The sequence below is a fragment of the Alligator sinensis genome, unplaced genomic scaffold, assembly GCF_000455745.1.
Source record: "Alligator sinensis unplaced genomic scaffold, ASM45574v1 scaffold187_1, whole genome shotgun sequence".
Lineage (NCBI taxonomy): Eukaryota > Metazoa > Chordata > Crocodylia > Alligatoridae > Alligator > Alligator sinensis.
This window is the reverse complement of record NW_005841861.1, coordinates 4821412-4838376: the sequence shown is the minus strand read 5'-3', so window position 1 is coordinate 4838376 and position 16965 is coordinate 4821412. Positions and strand designations below refer to the sequence as shown.

The 16965-nt window shown below is 41.4% G+C and overlaps 2 protein-coding genes across 3 annotated transcripts in view; one reads left to right on the top strand and one right to left on the bottom strand.

The window, feature by feature from the left end:
* The window catches only part of FARSB (phenylalanyl-tRNA synthetase subunit beta), a 54817-nt gene extending 53737 nt beyond the window's left edge, over nt 1-1080 (top strand). The window contains exon 17 of the mRNA XM_006016539.2: nt 405-1080. Coding sequence (XP_006016601.1) covers nt 405-556 — 152 coding nt within the window. The 3' untranslated portion in view covers nt 557-1080. The remainder of the gene's footprint in view (nt 1-404) is intronic.
* Nucleotides 1081-3006: 1926 nt separating this feature from the next.
* The window catches only part of SGPP2 (sphingosine-1-phosphate phosphatase 2), an 82649-nt gene continuing 68690 nt past the window's right edge, over nt 3007-16965 (bottom strand). For both annotated transcript variants that reach the window (XM_025215776.1, XM_025215770.1), the window contains exon 4: nt 3007-10953. In XM_025215776.1, coding sequence (XP_025071561.1) covers nt 10408-10953 — 546 coding nt within the window. In that variant the 3' untranslated portion in view covers nt 3007-10407. The remainder of the gene's footprint in view (nt 10954-16965) is intronic.

The following is a 16965-nucleotide window of genomic DNA, read 5'->3' as shown; positions in this document are numbered from 1 at the left end:
TTCCTGCTCACCCTTTAGATGACAGCAAGCTTTATGTTCCCACCTTATGTTTAGGAAAATTCACACAGGTTTCAAATCATACCTGAAGCTGGCTGAAGGTTCTCTTAATTTTAGTGTTTCTGACTTTCCTTTATCTACACTGATTTTTATTACAGGAAAAAAAAAACATTGGTGAAAACAACTGAGTAGGAAAAGTGTTCACACTTTAGGGCCTCCGTATTTTATTTTTAACTCGTAAGGTTTCTTTGTTCTCTGTCAATCATGGCACAACTATTAATGCTAGAAAGCAAGAGCCCATTCTTAGAGAAAATTGTTTAATAATAAGAGCTTTGTTCCCATTGTTAAATGCCTATTGACTTTTTTGGCCTGGAGAAATATTGATTTTTCTCTCACTTTCTTTACAGGCTTTGCTTTCTTCCCTGGCCGCTGTGCTGAGATCTTTGCCAAAGGTCAAAGTATTGGAAGGCTCGGAGTCCTACACCCTGATGTTATCACCAAATTTGAGCTCACCATGCCATGCTCTGCCCTGGAGATCAATATTGAGCCCTTCTTATGAGGACAGGACTGTAATCCCTCCTCCAGATACTCACTTTTACAGACAGTGCTGCCCTTTAGTCCGTCTCTGCAGGGAACATCCACTTGCGCTTTAACATTTTAATGAAACTAGAAAAACACCGTCTGGCTCCATGGGTAAATATGGTCTTCACCTTACAATTAGGCTATGCCTTCTGCAATGCAAGAATGTAAGCTATAGGACTACACTTTGCCATCAGTGTGTTTTTTTGAGAGAGAGAAAGTTGGGTAAGAGCCCAGTGTTTTACAAGAGAAATGTAATGGCAAGGTACACCATTAGTTTCCAGAATCAGAAATGTTCCACAGGCAGAACTTCGTCCTGTAACTGATTATGGCTGCAGAACAGGAATCTCATTCTTTTCTTATTCCATGAAATAAGATAATTGATTAGTGCAAATATTGAATGAATGTGAGCAGAACTAAGGAGCTGAGCTTTTATTCTGTATGGTTGTCATGTGCTCATCAGTGGTTGGGGGAGGGAAATAAACTCATTTCATGAAAACCAGAGCTATTTTGTAAGTAAGATTTATACAATATCTGCCACCCTCTAACAAGCATAACCTTTGATCCTTTAGCATTCAAAAGTCACAGTAAAATATGAAAATATTTCATGGTAGATAGAAGCCTAGTTACTCTGAAGCAAATTGGAGAAATGCATTTAAATACACCAAAGTGACCTTTTGTTTAAAGAATCCAATATACTGATCAGAGGCTTAACTTGTCTGCAGGACTCTACACAGTCTAGATTGTACTTGGATTTCTCAACTTCTGTAGCAGTGCACGGCATTTGCAAGCAAGCAGGCACGGACACAGTTGCTGTGCATGGTGTGGTTCTCTTCCTGTGAATGCCATAACGATTGCCTCTGCGGTACAGCTCCAAGGCTTCCAAGTGGAGATCGCAGCTTGGAGAGGTTTGGAACCTCACATGCTGGAACCTCCAGCTTAGGTTCTGACCACACTATACAAACTCAGGACCTCCTCTAGCTTGGAAATGGAGAACTCATGGCAGCACTTCTCCACACACCCATTCTGTTCCATGTAACATAACAGAGCATGTCACCATCTTGGTGTGCTTCTAGCAAGCTCCCTACAGGTATTTCAAGATAGTAGACTGTATTGATAACTGCTAATACTGAATATTATTGCTGTTTAGAATCATAGAAAATTAGAGTTGGAAGGGACCTCAGGAGGTAATCTAGTCCAACCCCCTGCTCAAAGCAGGACCAGCCCCAATTAGATCATCCCAGCCAAAGCTGTTTCTAGCTGGGTTTTGAAAACTTCCAAGGATGGAGCATCTACCAACTTTCTGGGTAACCTGTTCCAGTGTTTTACTACCCTCCTAATGAGAAAATTCTTCCTAATATCTTCCTAAACTTCCCTTGCTGCAACTTGAGACTGATGCTCCTTGGTTTTGTCATCTGCCACCACTGAGAACAGTTTAGCTCTATCCTCTTTTGAACCCCACTTCACGTAGTTGAAGGCTGCTATTAAATCCCTTCTCAGTCTCCTTTTCTCTAAACTAAATAAGCCCAGTTTCCTCAGTCTTTCCTCATAAGTCATGTCCCCCAGCCCCTGAACCATTTTTGTTGCCCTCTGGTGGACTTTCCAATTTGTTTGTCCTTTCTGTAGTGGGGGGCCCAAAACTGAACACAGTGCTCCAGATGTGGTTGCACTGGTGCTGAATAGAGGGGACTAATCACTTTCCTTGGCCTCCTGGCAACACGCCTACCAATACAGCCCAGTATGCTGTTAGTCTTCTTGGCAACAAGGGCACACTGTTGGCTCATATTCAGCTTATTGTTCACTGTAACCCCCAGGTCCTTTTCTGCAGAGCTGCTGCCTAGCCAGTCAGTCCCCAGCCTGTACTGGTGCAGGGGATTGTTCTGTCTTAAGTGCAGGACTTCACACTTGTCCTTGTTGACCCTCATGAGATTCCTTATAGCCCAAACCTCCAATTTGTCTAGGTCCCTCTGAATCCAAGCCCTATCCTCCAGTATACTACTCCCCACAACTTGGTGTCATCTGCAAAGTTGCTGAGGGTGCACTCTATGCCATCTTCCAAGTTGATGAAGATATTGAACAAAAACCAGCCCTGGGACCAATTCCTGGGGCACTCCAGTTGATATTGGCTGCCAACTAGACATGGAGCCATTGATTACTACTGTATGCCCAATGCTCCAGCTAGTTTTCTGTTCCGTCCATTCATCCATCCCATACTTCCTTAGGTTGTCTGGGAGAATGTATCAAAAGCCTTGCTAAAATCAAGGATGTATTTGGTAGCCATGTTGGTCCGAGACAAAAAGAAGAATGCAAACTCTAGAACTCTTGGTTGATCATACCTTATTAGACCAATTAAGAAATAACAAAAAAAAAATTCTTTTTCTGCAAGCTTTTTTCCCCCCGAGCCTGAGGAAGGGCGCATGTGCCCAAAAGCTTGCAGAAAGAGACCTTTTTTTTTTTTTTTTTTTTTTTTTAATTAAAAAAAAAAATAAATAAAAAAAAATCAAGGTACATTTCTAATGTTGCTTAGAAATACCGTTATATTTTATAGATGGTGCCAAAGTGCACACTTATTTTTGGAGGGCACCTTCCAGATGTAGTAATAGCCTGAAGAAAGTCTAAGGTTGAACAGTCAAGTTATAATGGAGAGCAGCATTGTGAGCTGAATTATGAGAGAAGGAGACAGATGAAGTGGCAATAAGGACAAGTCATAATTCTGTGTGCACCTTCAAGACCCCCTTCTGTAGAACTATTATGTCTTCTAAATAGTAGATCTTTCATTGCTTTTAAACAGGTGGGAGGGCAGCAGTGCCAAGTGTTAATTTATTACACATTACAGCTACCTAGCTGCAAACCCTATGGTTACGATCAGATGGAAGCTGGGATTTTAATCATCACTGTATGACAAATATGAAATGCAAAGGTCAATATTACATACAAAGCACATACAAAGTGAGAAGACTGCAGCTTGCAATTTATGGGCCTCAAGGGATTATCACGCCTTGACAGTTGCCTGGTATATTCTCTCTCCAGTGCCTATACAACTGTAACCAAGCAAGCCTGTAGTGTGGGAAGCAATCTTTTACACAGATGGTAAGTATTAAAAAACTCTGTTTATTAGTGTGTTATACATGGGGATTAGAACAACAATAAGGGAGACTTGCATTTCAGCATAGTACAGGCATACTTATATGCACTAAATATAATTATATGCATACGGTTTTCAGATTCTGGGTCTCCCAATTATTCTTTGAGCTTAGCATTCACTAAGGGCAAAGGCCTGGTTAGGCTGCTACTAAAGCTTTCCATTTTGGCCAAATGCAGGTGCAAGCACAAGGGGCCAATTATTTCTCTCTCTCAGGCTGTGTGTCACTGCAGTATTCAAGTGCCTCCCAAGCGGTGGTATTATTCAGTAATTGCCTGTGACAGGGAAATATTCCCTCTTTGCATAGGGTGGAATCGAGGCACTAGAAATTTAAGGGGCGGCTTTTCAGAGTTGCTGGTTCCCTAAAGCTGCAGTCCAAGTCAATTGGAGTTTCAAGTTATGTTTACCTAGCTTCTGGAGCACAGCAGAATTGGGATAAACCTGGAGAATTGCTTGCCAAGAGAGTCAGTGTCAGTCTTACTCCTATTTACCTACTTGACGATGATGACTGGTGTGAAATGGCTTGGTTCAATGGTACGTAAAACAAGATAAAAAACCCACATTTTGGCTCTGAGGCACTTACCCCCTGAGCTCTCCTGGTGACAGGTGCTACATAAAACAAGGTGGTACTAGAAGTTGACTTAAAATTACAGGTACTGGTTAGTGGTTTTGATGCATAACAATGTCCACATTAATGTTTTTCCCTGGCAATTTCTGCTTGTGGGTGGGAAACACGTTTAGTTTTACAGTACTGAAGAGGCACAACAGAAAATTCAAAGTTCAAACTGACACAGCCAAAGTACTTCAGTGCACATTACAGCATTAAGTGTGGCAACCTCCGACCTCCCAGTGCCATGATATAGCTTTTATCCCAAGAGAGTTGATCTTGGGGAGAGAACACAAACAGGATGAGCAGGGGAAGAGTTCTGTGACCTTGCATGATGCTGAATTTGGATCAACAAGCAACCAGCACAGCTTTACTTTGTTTGTTTTTTTTCCCCATGATGGTCAGCGATTTGATTTTCTTGGGTCATTTCTGCATATTTACTCACTGTACATGCTTCACACACCATGCACAGCAAGTGCTGCATTTTTGACTGTAGCAATGGATAGCTCAGGAGAATTAGCCTGGATTTTTGTTTCAGGCAAACTGATGCAACTACAACAGCTCCCAGTATCTGGTTATTCTCCTTCCTTCTGACTGGTTTCTGAAATTTTACCTAGTGTTTATACATATGTTGCATTTCTTCACTTTGACTTTGTTTAAACAGAAGGGTCCATACCAGCATGCAGCCAGGAGATTTACTTCTCTTTCTCCTTACTCTGTCCCACAAAGCAGTAGGGGACCACAGTCACTTTACTAAAAAAGGAAAAAAAGCAAATGTGAAACTTACTGATTCCATGTCAAGATTGGGGAGAGAGCAGGAGGCTTGGGTTTTTGTGAGTTATCATAGAAAAGTGAAAAAAAGGAGAGCAGACAACTATTTAGACACATGTAACATTCTGCTGGAACAAGTTGCATACTATATTATGTAAAGAAGTTTCTTCCTACTTCTCTTTCTAGGTAATAATCACTATGCTGTGATATAGTATGTTCATTTGTTCAGTAACTTCTATCCCAGCTACTGCCAGTATAGAGCATATAGGTATATCATCATTTTTATGATCAAAAGTGCCCCTAGAAATACCATTTATATTACAGAATACAATACATATAGAAGAGAACAAAAATCTGTCAAGTTAGTTGAAAAGGCATTTTCCAAGGCACAAAATCCATTTACATAACTTACAAAACTCCACTTACCATAGGGATGCTGTAGACCCTGAGTTGATCTTGACTGCTGAGAGGAAGAATAAGCTCTGTGACCCTCTCGAAGTGTCCCATTGCCATTAAAACCTATGGAAGTTTGACTGATGCCCTCAGCTGTATCATTTACACAGGACATTAGGAGCGGATAATGCTTTGAAAAGAGACTGGTAAGACCATGACAGTGTTTCAGTGCATCAGATTAACCAACATAGTTGAGCTAGACATAATCAGATAAATTAGCTTTATGCACACTGTCTTTGAGAAAGAATGCAGCAGCTGATAGACAAATACTTTCACACACAGGTTTGAAGTATAATTGTACTATTATATCAGCTCTCCCAGAATAAGGTTGCTCAGCTGCAATTCCCATTTACCATTAATGATCCTTGTCATTTAACAATATGTTACTTGCTCAGAAGAATGCGTATAGTAGGAAGAAGGAAAGAGTATTTATACACTCAGAGGAAGCTAGGGCAGAGTTGGTACCAACTTTGGAGAGAGATTAGCAACAAGGTAATGAAGCACAGCATCTGATGAAGTGAGCTTCAGCCCATAAAAGCTTGTGCTGTATATACATCTACTTTAGTTAGTCTATAAGGTGCAAATCTACCCTGCCTTTAAAATAATTAAGGCAAATAGCACCAGCTGCAGACAGAGATCTGCATCTTAACTAGTTTAGGTATGTCAAACAACACCCATTTGATACTATTCCGTTGCTGACTGACTCCCACATGGATCTGAATCAGTGAGAGCAGACGTCAGTCTAGGGTATCACCTGCAATCACCAGCTGTCCAAGGAAAGAGAAACAGCAGTATGCTGACTAGACAGAGAGGCTCTAAAGATACTTCCTTCCTGATAGGTCAAACACACTCCTACCTAACCATGTGAAATGCTGATTACGGTAAGCATGTGGGAGAAATCACACATTTCCTTCCAAAATTAATATTTTAAATAAAATAGCCAACATGAAAAAACAGCTTTGCTGTTTTGACTCAATGCCGTATAAGCACACAGGAATATCAAATGGGATTAGAATTGACTTGAAATCATTTACAGAAGAAGATGGCTTGATACTTGGACCAATCACTGCAACAAGCCTCACGGAGACACAGGAAAATCAATGGAAGCAGAATACTTTTGAATGACTGCCCCCAGCAACTGTTCATGAGGAAATTGCACCTAGATTGAGGAAGAAGACATTTGCTTGAGGTTATTTGGTAGTCTTCTCTGGGCAATATGCATAGTACAAATTCTGATCCTAAGAAATGCTTGTAATTATTGCCACTCTTCTTATCCATAAACCAGAATTGAAATGAAGCTCATTTACAAATTAATGTTCATCTACTTTGGCAATGACCTGATTTTAGAAATGTTAAACTCCACAAGCATTAGGCTAGGCTCTAAGCGGTATTTAAAAATAGTATTAGCTAGTGTGATTTAAGAAAAATCACAAGCATGCATACCAAATCTCAGTAAAGTTATGTTATTATGATATGCTACATTTTCTGTGACTATCATAGGGCTAAACTGGGATATTCTAGATTTAATGAAGAGGCAGTACATACACCACAATTCAAAATGCAAGGCACACCCTTGATGTACCAATCAATTACAAAGAATAGTAAAAGACTCCAGGCAGACTACAAGGTGGACAAACTAATATACCAGGCTTTTGGAAATGTATTTATTTTCTAGGTTGAACCAAATAGTTTGCATGTATTGCATGTCCCAAAGTTGAGTACTAAGACAGACAGAAATTTTATGAATGTATTTTATAAATCCAGGCACATAAGGTGGGGGGGGTGGGGGGGGGTGTAAAACCTGTTGACAGCCTGAGGGGGAAATGAATACAAAATGACTGTGAATCAGTAGAACAATTTAATTAGTAAAACTGCATGCAAGTCCCAGCCAAATTTCAAGCCATGTTTTGAGTAGAGCTGATTCAGTGGCTAAGAAATCCTCCTCTTAGTATTACCTTTCCCAGTTTTAGCCCCTCTGCTACAATATGAACTGACGCCTCCACAGGGCTTCAGAGCTTCTGCTTTTGTAGAGCCGTATATCAGAAAGCACCCCTACTGGAAAGGGTTTTAAGAAGGTATTTACCACAGCACTTCTTGTGCTATTACAGTATGTTTAAAGTGTGCATGCATCCCATAATTTAGAATGCAGTTAAGACATGTAAATGCGATATACATGCACCTTAATTAACATTAAGCTGAACCACAGCCTTTACTATTCCAAAAAAAACTGTGTACCGTTTAAAACTCCAGCTTGCCTCCTCATATATAGTCATTAACCATTTTTAAAGCAAGACTCTTCTGCTGGATATCTGGGCAAAGCCTACAACCAAACTATGTGAACACAATTATAAAAATCATCAACCAAGTGGCAATGCTGCTCACTTATATTTTCATACTTAACTCTGGTCAAATACATTCTTTTTACAGAAGAATAAATTAGCATTTTCATAACAAAAGAGCTCCAACACACCTAAATGTTAAAAAGCACTGGACAACAGGAAACGGTGATGAATCCTTTTAGTGTAAGCTCCCTAGGAAAAGGCTTTTTGACTACGCCTTTAGCTATCATTGCAACAGTACAATGTATAGGCTGGCATAATTACCATAGGGGAAAAATTAAGCATTGCTCATTGATTTTTTTTTTAAATTTATGGAGCCATACTCATAGCTGCACTTGCTAGCAACTCATTGGCCCAATTGCTAATAATTTTTTAGTTACCTGAAAATCAGAGTCATAGCAGCAATTCTTATCTATTAATACAGTTCTGATCTATTCTCTGGGATTACATGAATTATTGCAAGATGCATAGAAAACAAATCACCAGAAAATTATGGCATATCAATATATTTCTTAGTCACTTGAACACCAATCCCAAACAGTCTTTAAAATGTTATTTAAGACCACTAATTAATTATGACAGCAGCTCCATAGGGTAGCTAGGTGAAAACCATTGTCCTACTTTTACAGGGAGTAAATGACTTGCCCAAGGCCAGACAGGAAATCCATGTCAGAGCTGGGATTATAATTCAGGAGAACCAACCCCATGATCCCACTACTATTAGTACACTCTCCCATTAAATTTGCAGAAATAGGCGTGACATATCTGGCGTAAAACTTAAAGGAATAAAGGTAATTTTCTGAAGAATTCCAACAGGAAAAGCAAGTCCTACATGTAGAGAATTACAAGTGAAGTCTGCCTGTGCACTCAGAAGGCAGTACATCAAGTAGCAAGTATAAAAACCTTCATCAGATTCAACTTCTAATAATAAAGACCAGTCTAAGGATAAGGCACATGCATACGTGCCCTCACACGAGCTCAAGGTTTTGGTGCATATTAATATCCAGGAGCATCTCTCCTGAGAGTCTGCCATCTTAGTCAGCAGAACACCCTTGCTGAAATCAGTGACAGTTCTTAAGTACCCCTTGATCAGGCCCTACAGCTTTGAAAAGTGTTGGGTTTGGGGGCGGGTTTTGGTTAAGGCTGCCTCCATACTTGGCCAGGTTTGTGCTTTTCTGGTCATTCTTAACTACCTAAGGTCTCTCTTGGTCTTTCTCCCCAGTCTCTGGGGAGATCTTAATACTGAGCTTTTTGAGTAAATCATTAAAGCAAGGCTGGCAGCCTGTTCTCCACAGCTGAGGCCATCTTAAACGTCACAGGAAAGTAGGGCTGGAAAAGACATCATGGGTGCGTCCAGACAAGTGCAGCTGTGTGGTATGTGGTGCCGCAAACACATTTGCAGCTCCACATATTGCACAGTCCTGTGTTTTCCACACTGCCCAAGCATGCACGGCTCCTTTTTCCCCCCCGCTGCAGGTCTTTTGACCCTTGGATATCCAGGGGTCAAAAAACACTGTGGAAAAAACAAAACAGTGCATGCTCAGGCAGCGCATGCTGCTGAAAAACAGAGCTGGGCTGCCCTGAGCGACACAGCAGCTGCCAAGCAGGCTCCACCCAGCAGGATTGCTGTGGCTGCAGCCCCAGAACCCCAGCTAAGGCTTCTGGGGCCAGCCCCAGCCTCCCCTACTGACCCCGGGGTAACCTGCGACACAACAAAGCACTCATGGAACGGGTGTTCCCCGAGGACAAGTAGCTGCAGAGCAAGGTGTGCCACTGCTAGTTGTCCCCAGGGAACCAAACATCCATGCACATCTGGACACACCCCATGAGGTCATTTAGTTCAACGCCCTGTTCAAGGCAGGATCATCCCTGACTGAATCGCCCTACTTTCCACCTAACAACACACCACACACACACACAACTTTAAAAAGACAACCAGCAAAGTGTATCACTACTTCCACCAATCTGAATTCCGAGCTCGTGCAGAGCTGTTTCTATTCATTCTCCTGGGTGACCCTCAAGACCTCACAACTGCCTCTGACAGAGACCACACAGGCTGAATCCCTGGTTTGGAAGTACAAGAAATTTAAAAGATCCCAAACTTCCAGGTGTGTGAGTATCACCTTCATGACCATTCCAAAATGTTGGCCCTGGGGAAGTAAAGGACAGATTTAATCTGGCCACATGGACAGGCATTCTAGTACAAGTGACCACTGGTTAAACACTGAATTTTTCTGAAGGTAAACAGCAGTCATATAAACATCAGTTCTTATTGTTGTACTCTGTACTTATTTTCATACATTTTCTGAATCACAGGTGTTTGCCTGGAGCACCCAAGAGCTAGGAATTTCCAACCCTAAGTTATTTACATATGGTGATTTCCTAGGATCTTCTGGAATAGGCATTTTAGGCCAGTGGAGAAAGGCACAAAAAACTGCTTGGTCAAGTGTTCAGCCTGCAGTTTTTTTGCATGTCTAAAGTGGATGTTGCCATATATTATTTCAAAAAATGCACATCACTTAAATTAGTTCTAAAAGCCCATGCAGTACTGGCACAATCATGGTAGCACAGAAACCAACCGAAGAATAAGTTATAAATTTGTAGGGTACTTCAATTTCCAGTCGTTTTCTGGCTTCTTCATCACTGGTGGAAACTTTGTACCAGTAGTATAGCATACTGAGGGCCAGCCTCCTGATGAATTGACGTGTGATCAAAAGAACAAAGACCCCAACTAAGAACCTTGCCAGCATGACCATCAGCCTTTTACTGGAGATTGGAGGAAAGCTGAGTTGAAAAGTTTCGCTGGAAGAGTTCAATGGTGCATACTGGTTAGTTAACCAGAATCCTATGATAGCTCCAGCTCCAGCTCCTAAGATAGTGGTTGTGTCTCCTCTGGTAGGGCTGTAATAGTCTAATTTTGGATAGTTGTAACATAAAAGGAGGGGCACAGCTATGGAAAATATAGGGCAAAATGGACTAGTTAATAGAAAGTGGTCTATGAGGTCCCACGCAGGATATGAGAGTGCAAGTAACACTGCTGATATCAGAGTTCCGCCAATCACATCCTGTAAAATAAATGAATAAAAGAAAAACCTTGTTAAATAAAACAGAGGTTATAAAAAAAACTAATGTTGTAATTCAAATGTGGAGAGTAAGATACAGTCAATAAATTAAAATATATTCATTTTCCTTTCCAATTTATAAGAGTACATAAGAAACTCATAAAATATTATATTTAACTAGGAGGTCACACATTAACAGCCTCAATCCCTTTATAATTATTTTCAATTCAACATATTCAACTCTTCATATTCCTCTTCCCTCTTAGCGCAGTAGGGTAACAGGATGTTTCACTGGACCACTCCATTGTACAACTAGATCATTATCTGCCAAAAGAGGCATTCGAATGTTCAACTCCACACGTGATACAGTTGGCTGCAATTTCCTTGCTGCTCCACATTTTGCATAGGAAAAAAAGACCTCCCTATTATCCTAGCCACAATGATTCTATCTACCTAAATTCCCCATGCAGTCTATGTTGTGTGGTGTTTTACTTACTGACCTAAATTGATGCTCACTAATCAATAGCTATGGCATTTCTGTTGACTTTCAGCCCTCATTGAAAGTCAATACAGTTAACTTCTAAATTCATGGTCCTAACAACGACCATGTCATTTGAAACTGCAATCCTATCCTTTTTTTGGTATATAGATGTTTCAGGCCACCACAGTGGAAGAGACCATTATCTTAACGTGTAACAGGCAGCACTTATTTTCTGATTTTCCTTTCCTTTCATTATTATTTTTCAGTTACTCCAGCATATAGCAACGCTGCTGCTTTTTCTGTGGACTTTCACAGGATTGACTTTGCATGACTTAATTTCAAGGACAGTATTAAAACAAGTTTAAACATCACTGTAAATGCAAACCTTTCCCCACCCATAATCCCCAAAATAATTTCATCATGTCAACAGGATTAGGATTCTCAATTTGCACAAGCAGGGGAAAGGTTACCTTTCCTTTAACAAAGAAAACTACATATTATTACATTTTAGGGAGGCAACAAATATGAATACACATGAAACAAAATGTAAATGATACATTTTCTCCTGTTTGGCAGAGTGCAAGCACCTTTAGGCAACAGTAATCCATCAGAAATGTGTTACACCAGTAATTGAAATCTGGAATGTAGTTAGCTGCCTGTGGCAAGCCCATGGAGGTTAAAGCCTAATCTATTAACATACGTAAATAAGGTGTTTTGAGGATTTTATTAATATTGTTGTCAACAGCAATGCTGGGAAAGGAATCAAATGCTTCCCTGGACTTTCACTGCATATTGCCAAAAGAGATAAAAAGCAATACAGAGAATTCCACTCTCCTAAACACCATTCTATTATCCAGATATAGCAGAAACTATAACATAAATTGTAGCTTTAACATAATCGTGGTTGCAAAACTGCAGTTAGGCATTCACTGAACTTCAGAGTGTCAGAGCTTTCTGAAAAATTAATTACAATTGAAAATTTATCTGCTCAGTAGCAGCCCAAAGTGAATTGTTTATGAGAAAATTCCACTTTCAGTTATGCAAAGCCACAAAAAAACCCAAACCTAACAAAACAAAAAAATCACTTTGCAGCAGAAATATTTCATGACTTTTTTTAAGTACATGCGGAACTCAAACATGGTGACATTGACAAGGTTCACTGCACACTTGAAATATTTTATAAATGATTCGAAGGGTTATTTTGCACATGAATAAAGAAATAATGGAAATGTATAGCATTGATGTTGTTTATACAGATGTAGTTTTATACTGCCATTTTACTGTCCACAGCTGCTTAATAGTACCTGTACTGATACTAGTTTATACTTAATAAAAAAATATGGTACAGCATGGGAATGGAAATGACATTCTGACCAAAACAAAGCTTTACCACTACCAAAACTGAAATGTTTAGTTGGTTTACTGAAGTGATCCAAAATGCAACATTTCACATCACTTCAATACTGAACTGCAATTTTCCATTTCCAGGTATACATTTCACAGGGTTCATCTTGTAAATCTTGGTTGAAGGGAAATCTTAATTGCAGTACAGGATATGTTGTCCTCCAAGGAGCTAGGCCCATCAGAGAAGATGGGGGTGTGAACAACTCTCTAAGGGAATGCACTTTATGTTATTGCACTGATCCATAGTTTCATAGTTGTAGGGTCAGAAGGGACCTGAGCAGATCATCAAGTCCGAACCCCTGCCATGGCAGGAAAAAGTACTGGTGTCAAGTGACCCCCAGCAAGGCGTTCATCTAGCCCCCTCTTAAAGACCCCCAGGGTAGGAGCCAGCACCACTTCCCTTGGAAATTGGTTCCAGATCCTAGCCGCCCTGACAGTGAAGTAGCGCCTCCTGATGTCTAGTCTGAATCTACCCTCTGCCAGATTGTGACCGTTATTTCTTGTCACTCCTGGTAGTGCTCGGGGGAACAGGGACTCCCCCAATGCCCGCTGGTCCCCTCTGACTAGTTTGTAACAGGCCACTAGATCCCCCCTCAACCCCCCTTGTGGAGGCTGAACAGGTTCAGGTCCCGTAGCCTCTCCTCATAGGGCCTGCCCTGCTGCCCCCTGACCATGCGGGTGGCCCTCCTCTGGACCCTCTCAATGCTGTCCACATCCCTCCTGAAGTGCGGCACCCAGAACTGGACGCAGTACTCCAGCTGCGGCCTGACCAGTGTCGCATAGAGGGGGAAGATCACCTCCTTGGACCTGCTCGAGATGCATGTGTGGATGCATGACAAGGTATGGTTGGCCTTCCTGACCACGTCCCCACACTGCCGGCCCATGTTGATTTTGGCATCAATAATGACTCCAGATCCTTTTCTGCCTCTGCACTGACAAGAAGGGAGTTCCCCAGCCTGTAGGTATGCTGCTGGTTCTTCCCCCCCAGGTGCAGCACCTTGCACTTGTCAGTGTTGAAACCCATCCTGTTCTCATCTGCCCACCCCATAACCTGTCTAGGTCCGATTGCAGCCTATTCCTCCCTTCTAGCGTGTCCACATCCCCTCACATCTTAGTGTCATCAGCAAATTTGGATAGGGTGCTTTTATGAGTCTTGTGGTGCTTGTTTTTCCTTAAGATCCAGCTCCTGCAGCCATGAGATTCTGTGAGCATATCAACATCCATTTTAAGGGTTTAGCTTTCATGACTGAAGAGAAAAGTTTGAAAATGCACAATTTTTTGCTTGTCACAAATACCACCAAAGCCCATATACTAGGTCCTCTTCCTTTGAAAGGAATCCTGGCCAAGTAGTCAAGCTCTTTTGCACTGTTAAACAAAATAATATTATTTACTCTTCTGGAGCACAAGGCCAATTCAAACAGCGCTTCCTTAACTAGCCCAACAATGTGAGGAGGAGATGTAATGCCACCCATGTCATGTAAGTAACATATGTACATATGCACCCGTGCAAACAGTACAGCCCAGATCTGAAAAACAGAACCAGAGAGGGACACAGGGCATAATAGGCCATAGACTTTGGCAGCACTGTACGTAGTAATCAGAAATGTGCTCATGTTGAATCGCCCTTCCCCTCCTCAGCCAAGTAAAATGATACAGTTTTAAGGATTGGCTGTGAAAACCTTTCCTGTTTTCCTTTATCTTTTCTCTCCATGGTGTAGAATTGGGCATTGTTGTTGTAAATATGAAGATACAAGAAAAATGGAAGAGGAAGGACTTTTGTGGGTGATCTCTTACCTCAGGGAGACCTCCCAAGTACATAGTTGGTCCATTAAAAGATATCACCCACAAAAATCCTTGTCTCACATTTCATTTCCACAGTCATTCTACTTTGGTTTTTCTTTAAAAAATAAATGCAGTTTAATATTTTCCCAATTTGTCAACAGTGAAAAGCCTCCACAGATATTAAAATCGAGGGGTGAAGAGGGAAATAATTAAAGTTTGGTGATTTTTTTTTTTTAATGACAAAGGAAATAACTATTTCATTTCCTGCATGTAAGTACTCCTCCTCCTCCTGGCACTTTTTCCATTTTAATTGTGGCTAAAGCTGGGGTGTCAAAGATACAGTCCATGGGCTGGATCCAGCCTGCAGAGCCTTATCATTTGGCCCCTGGTATTGCCTATGGGTCTCTGAGTTGACTCCCATGCAGTATGTAGGGAGTGCTGGATGGCCCCACCGTGCAGGAGGCACCTGCTACAGCTCACCTTCCACAGTGGCAGAGGGGCCACCACATGAACCACAACCCCAGAGCAGTTGGAGCAGGACTGAACCACAGGCGCCACCACCTCCAGCCACTTCAGGACACGCACTGGATCTGGAACATGCGTTTGGTCTATGGATCCAATCCACCCACAGAACTGGACCCATGCCACTCTTCCAGCCCACGGGGCCAGATGAGTTTGATACCCTTAGACTAGAATACTGTTACATATAAGCAAGGTATTCAACACATTTCATATGAGGGAAACTCATGAGGGAAACAGAAGGAAAGAGAACTCAATTTAAAGAAAAATGGTTCATCAAGGAGAAAATTGTCTGTTTATTGCTTTTATTAACCCACATTTAATAACTAGTCAGCTACCTATGACGCAAATAATTAAGGAAAAATGTGCCTTAGGCACTCCAGTATATCCTTCTCCATTAAATCCTAAATAGTGACTTTAACACATACCATTGTGAACCTGAATGTGGAGTTTAGTGCTTCTCCTTGAGTTCATGTAATTGGGAAGTTTCTGTTTTTGCAAAAATAGATTAATCCATTTTGCATATGAATAGCTTCTCTTCCCAGTTAATATGTATTTTGCTGCCTACACAAGGCTATATTCCTGAACCAGAAACCTTCTATTTAATGGGTTGATTGGGTAGAGCTTTCTTGTGTTTACACTTTTATTGTCAGTCATGTTATAATGGAATAAAAGAGCTTGAGTTTCCTTTTCTGATGTGGAAGTAGACTCCCCTCTTCCCCCAAAATAATGTGGTAGGAAACACCGTATATATCGTGGGTTTAAGTTCAGTACATATTTTTAGTTTATTCTAGTTTTGTAGATACTTCAATAGGATTAGCTCAAGAATTCTCCTCCATATATCACTGCATAAAAACAAAACTGAACTCCCTCTAAAATAATTGGCATATCATAATTTGTACATGATTTCCTCCCCACCCCTCACCTTTTCACAAGGGACATGGTAGATATGGGGTAAAGTTTTCTGTCTGTGGGTCTCTGAGTTGACTCGCATGCAGTATATAGGCATGAAGTGTGGATGGTCCCACACTGCATGAGGCACCCACTCCAGCTCACCTTCTACAGTGGCGGAGGGGCCACCACATAAACCACAACCCCAGAGCAGTTGGAGCAATGCCAAACCGCAGGCAGCACCTGCTCCAGCCACTTCAGGACATACATCACTGCACAACAACAAAACTGAACTCCCGCTAAAATACCTGGAATATCAGAATTTGTACACGATTCCCCCTGCCCTTTTCACAAGGGACATGGTAGATATGAGGTAAAGTTTTCAGAAGTGCCTAAGTAACATAGGAGCCTAAGCCCAAGCTTTCAATGAGACTTCACATTTCCTTGGATCTCTCACTTGTCAAGGCAAGAGATGGCATTAACACTTCTTTTTAGATTGTAAAAAAAATGTTTTAATGTTTCCAGGTGTCACGACCCAGTGATTTTTTGTGCCTCGGCACTATGGAATTTCCTGGCCACATGAGAGCTTCTTTGCACGGCAGAGTGTTCTGCTGCAATTGAGAACCTGCGTGTAGGAGAGAGTTCCCGCCAATTTGCAGTTTCCTTTGCAAGATGCATTTCTTCTTTGCAGCACAGAAATGCACGGTGCAAAGAGTTCCCGCTATTCGGATGCAAATTTGTGCCCCGCTATTGGCCAGTGCTAAATTATTCACACGTGGCGGCTAGTAATTGGCTCGCTGGCCGTTTAAAATTCCGCGCGACTTCCGCCCAAGTCGAAGAGCTTTGAGCACGCTGCAGAGTGCCTCTGAAGTTATCTGACTTGCGGCTGCCGATCAATAGACTGATCACCTATCGATCTTTCTTCCCGTCACCGAGCG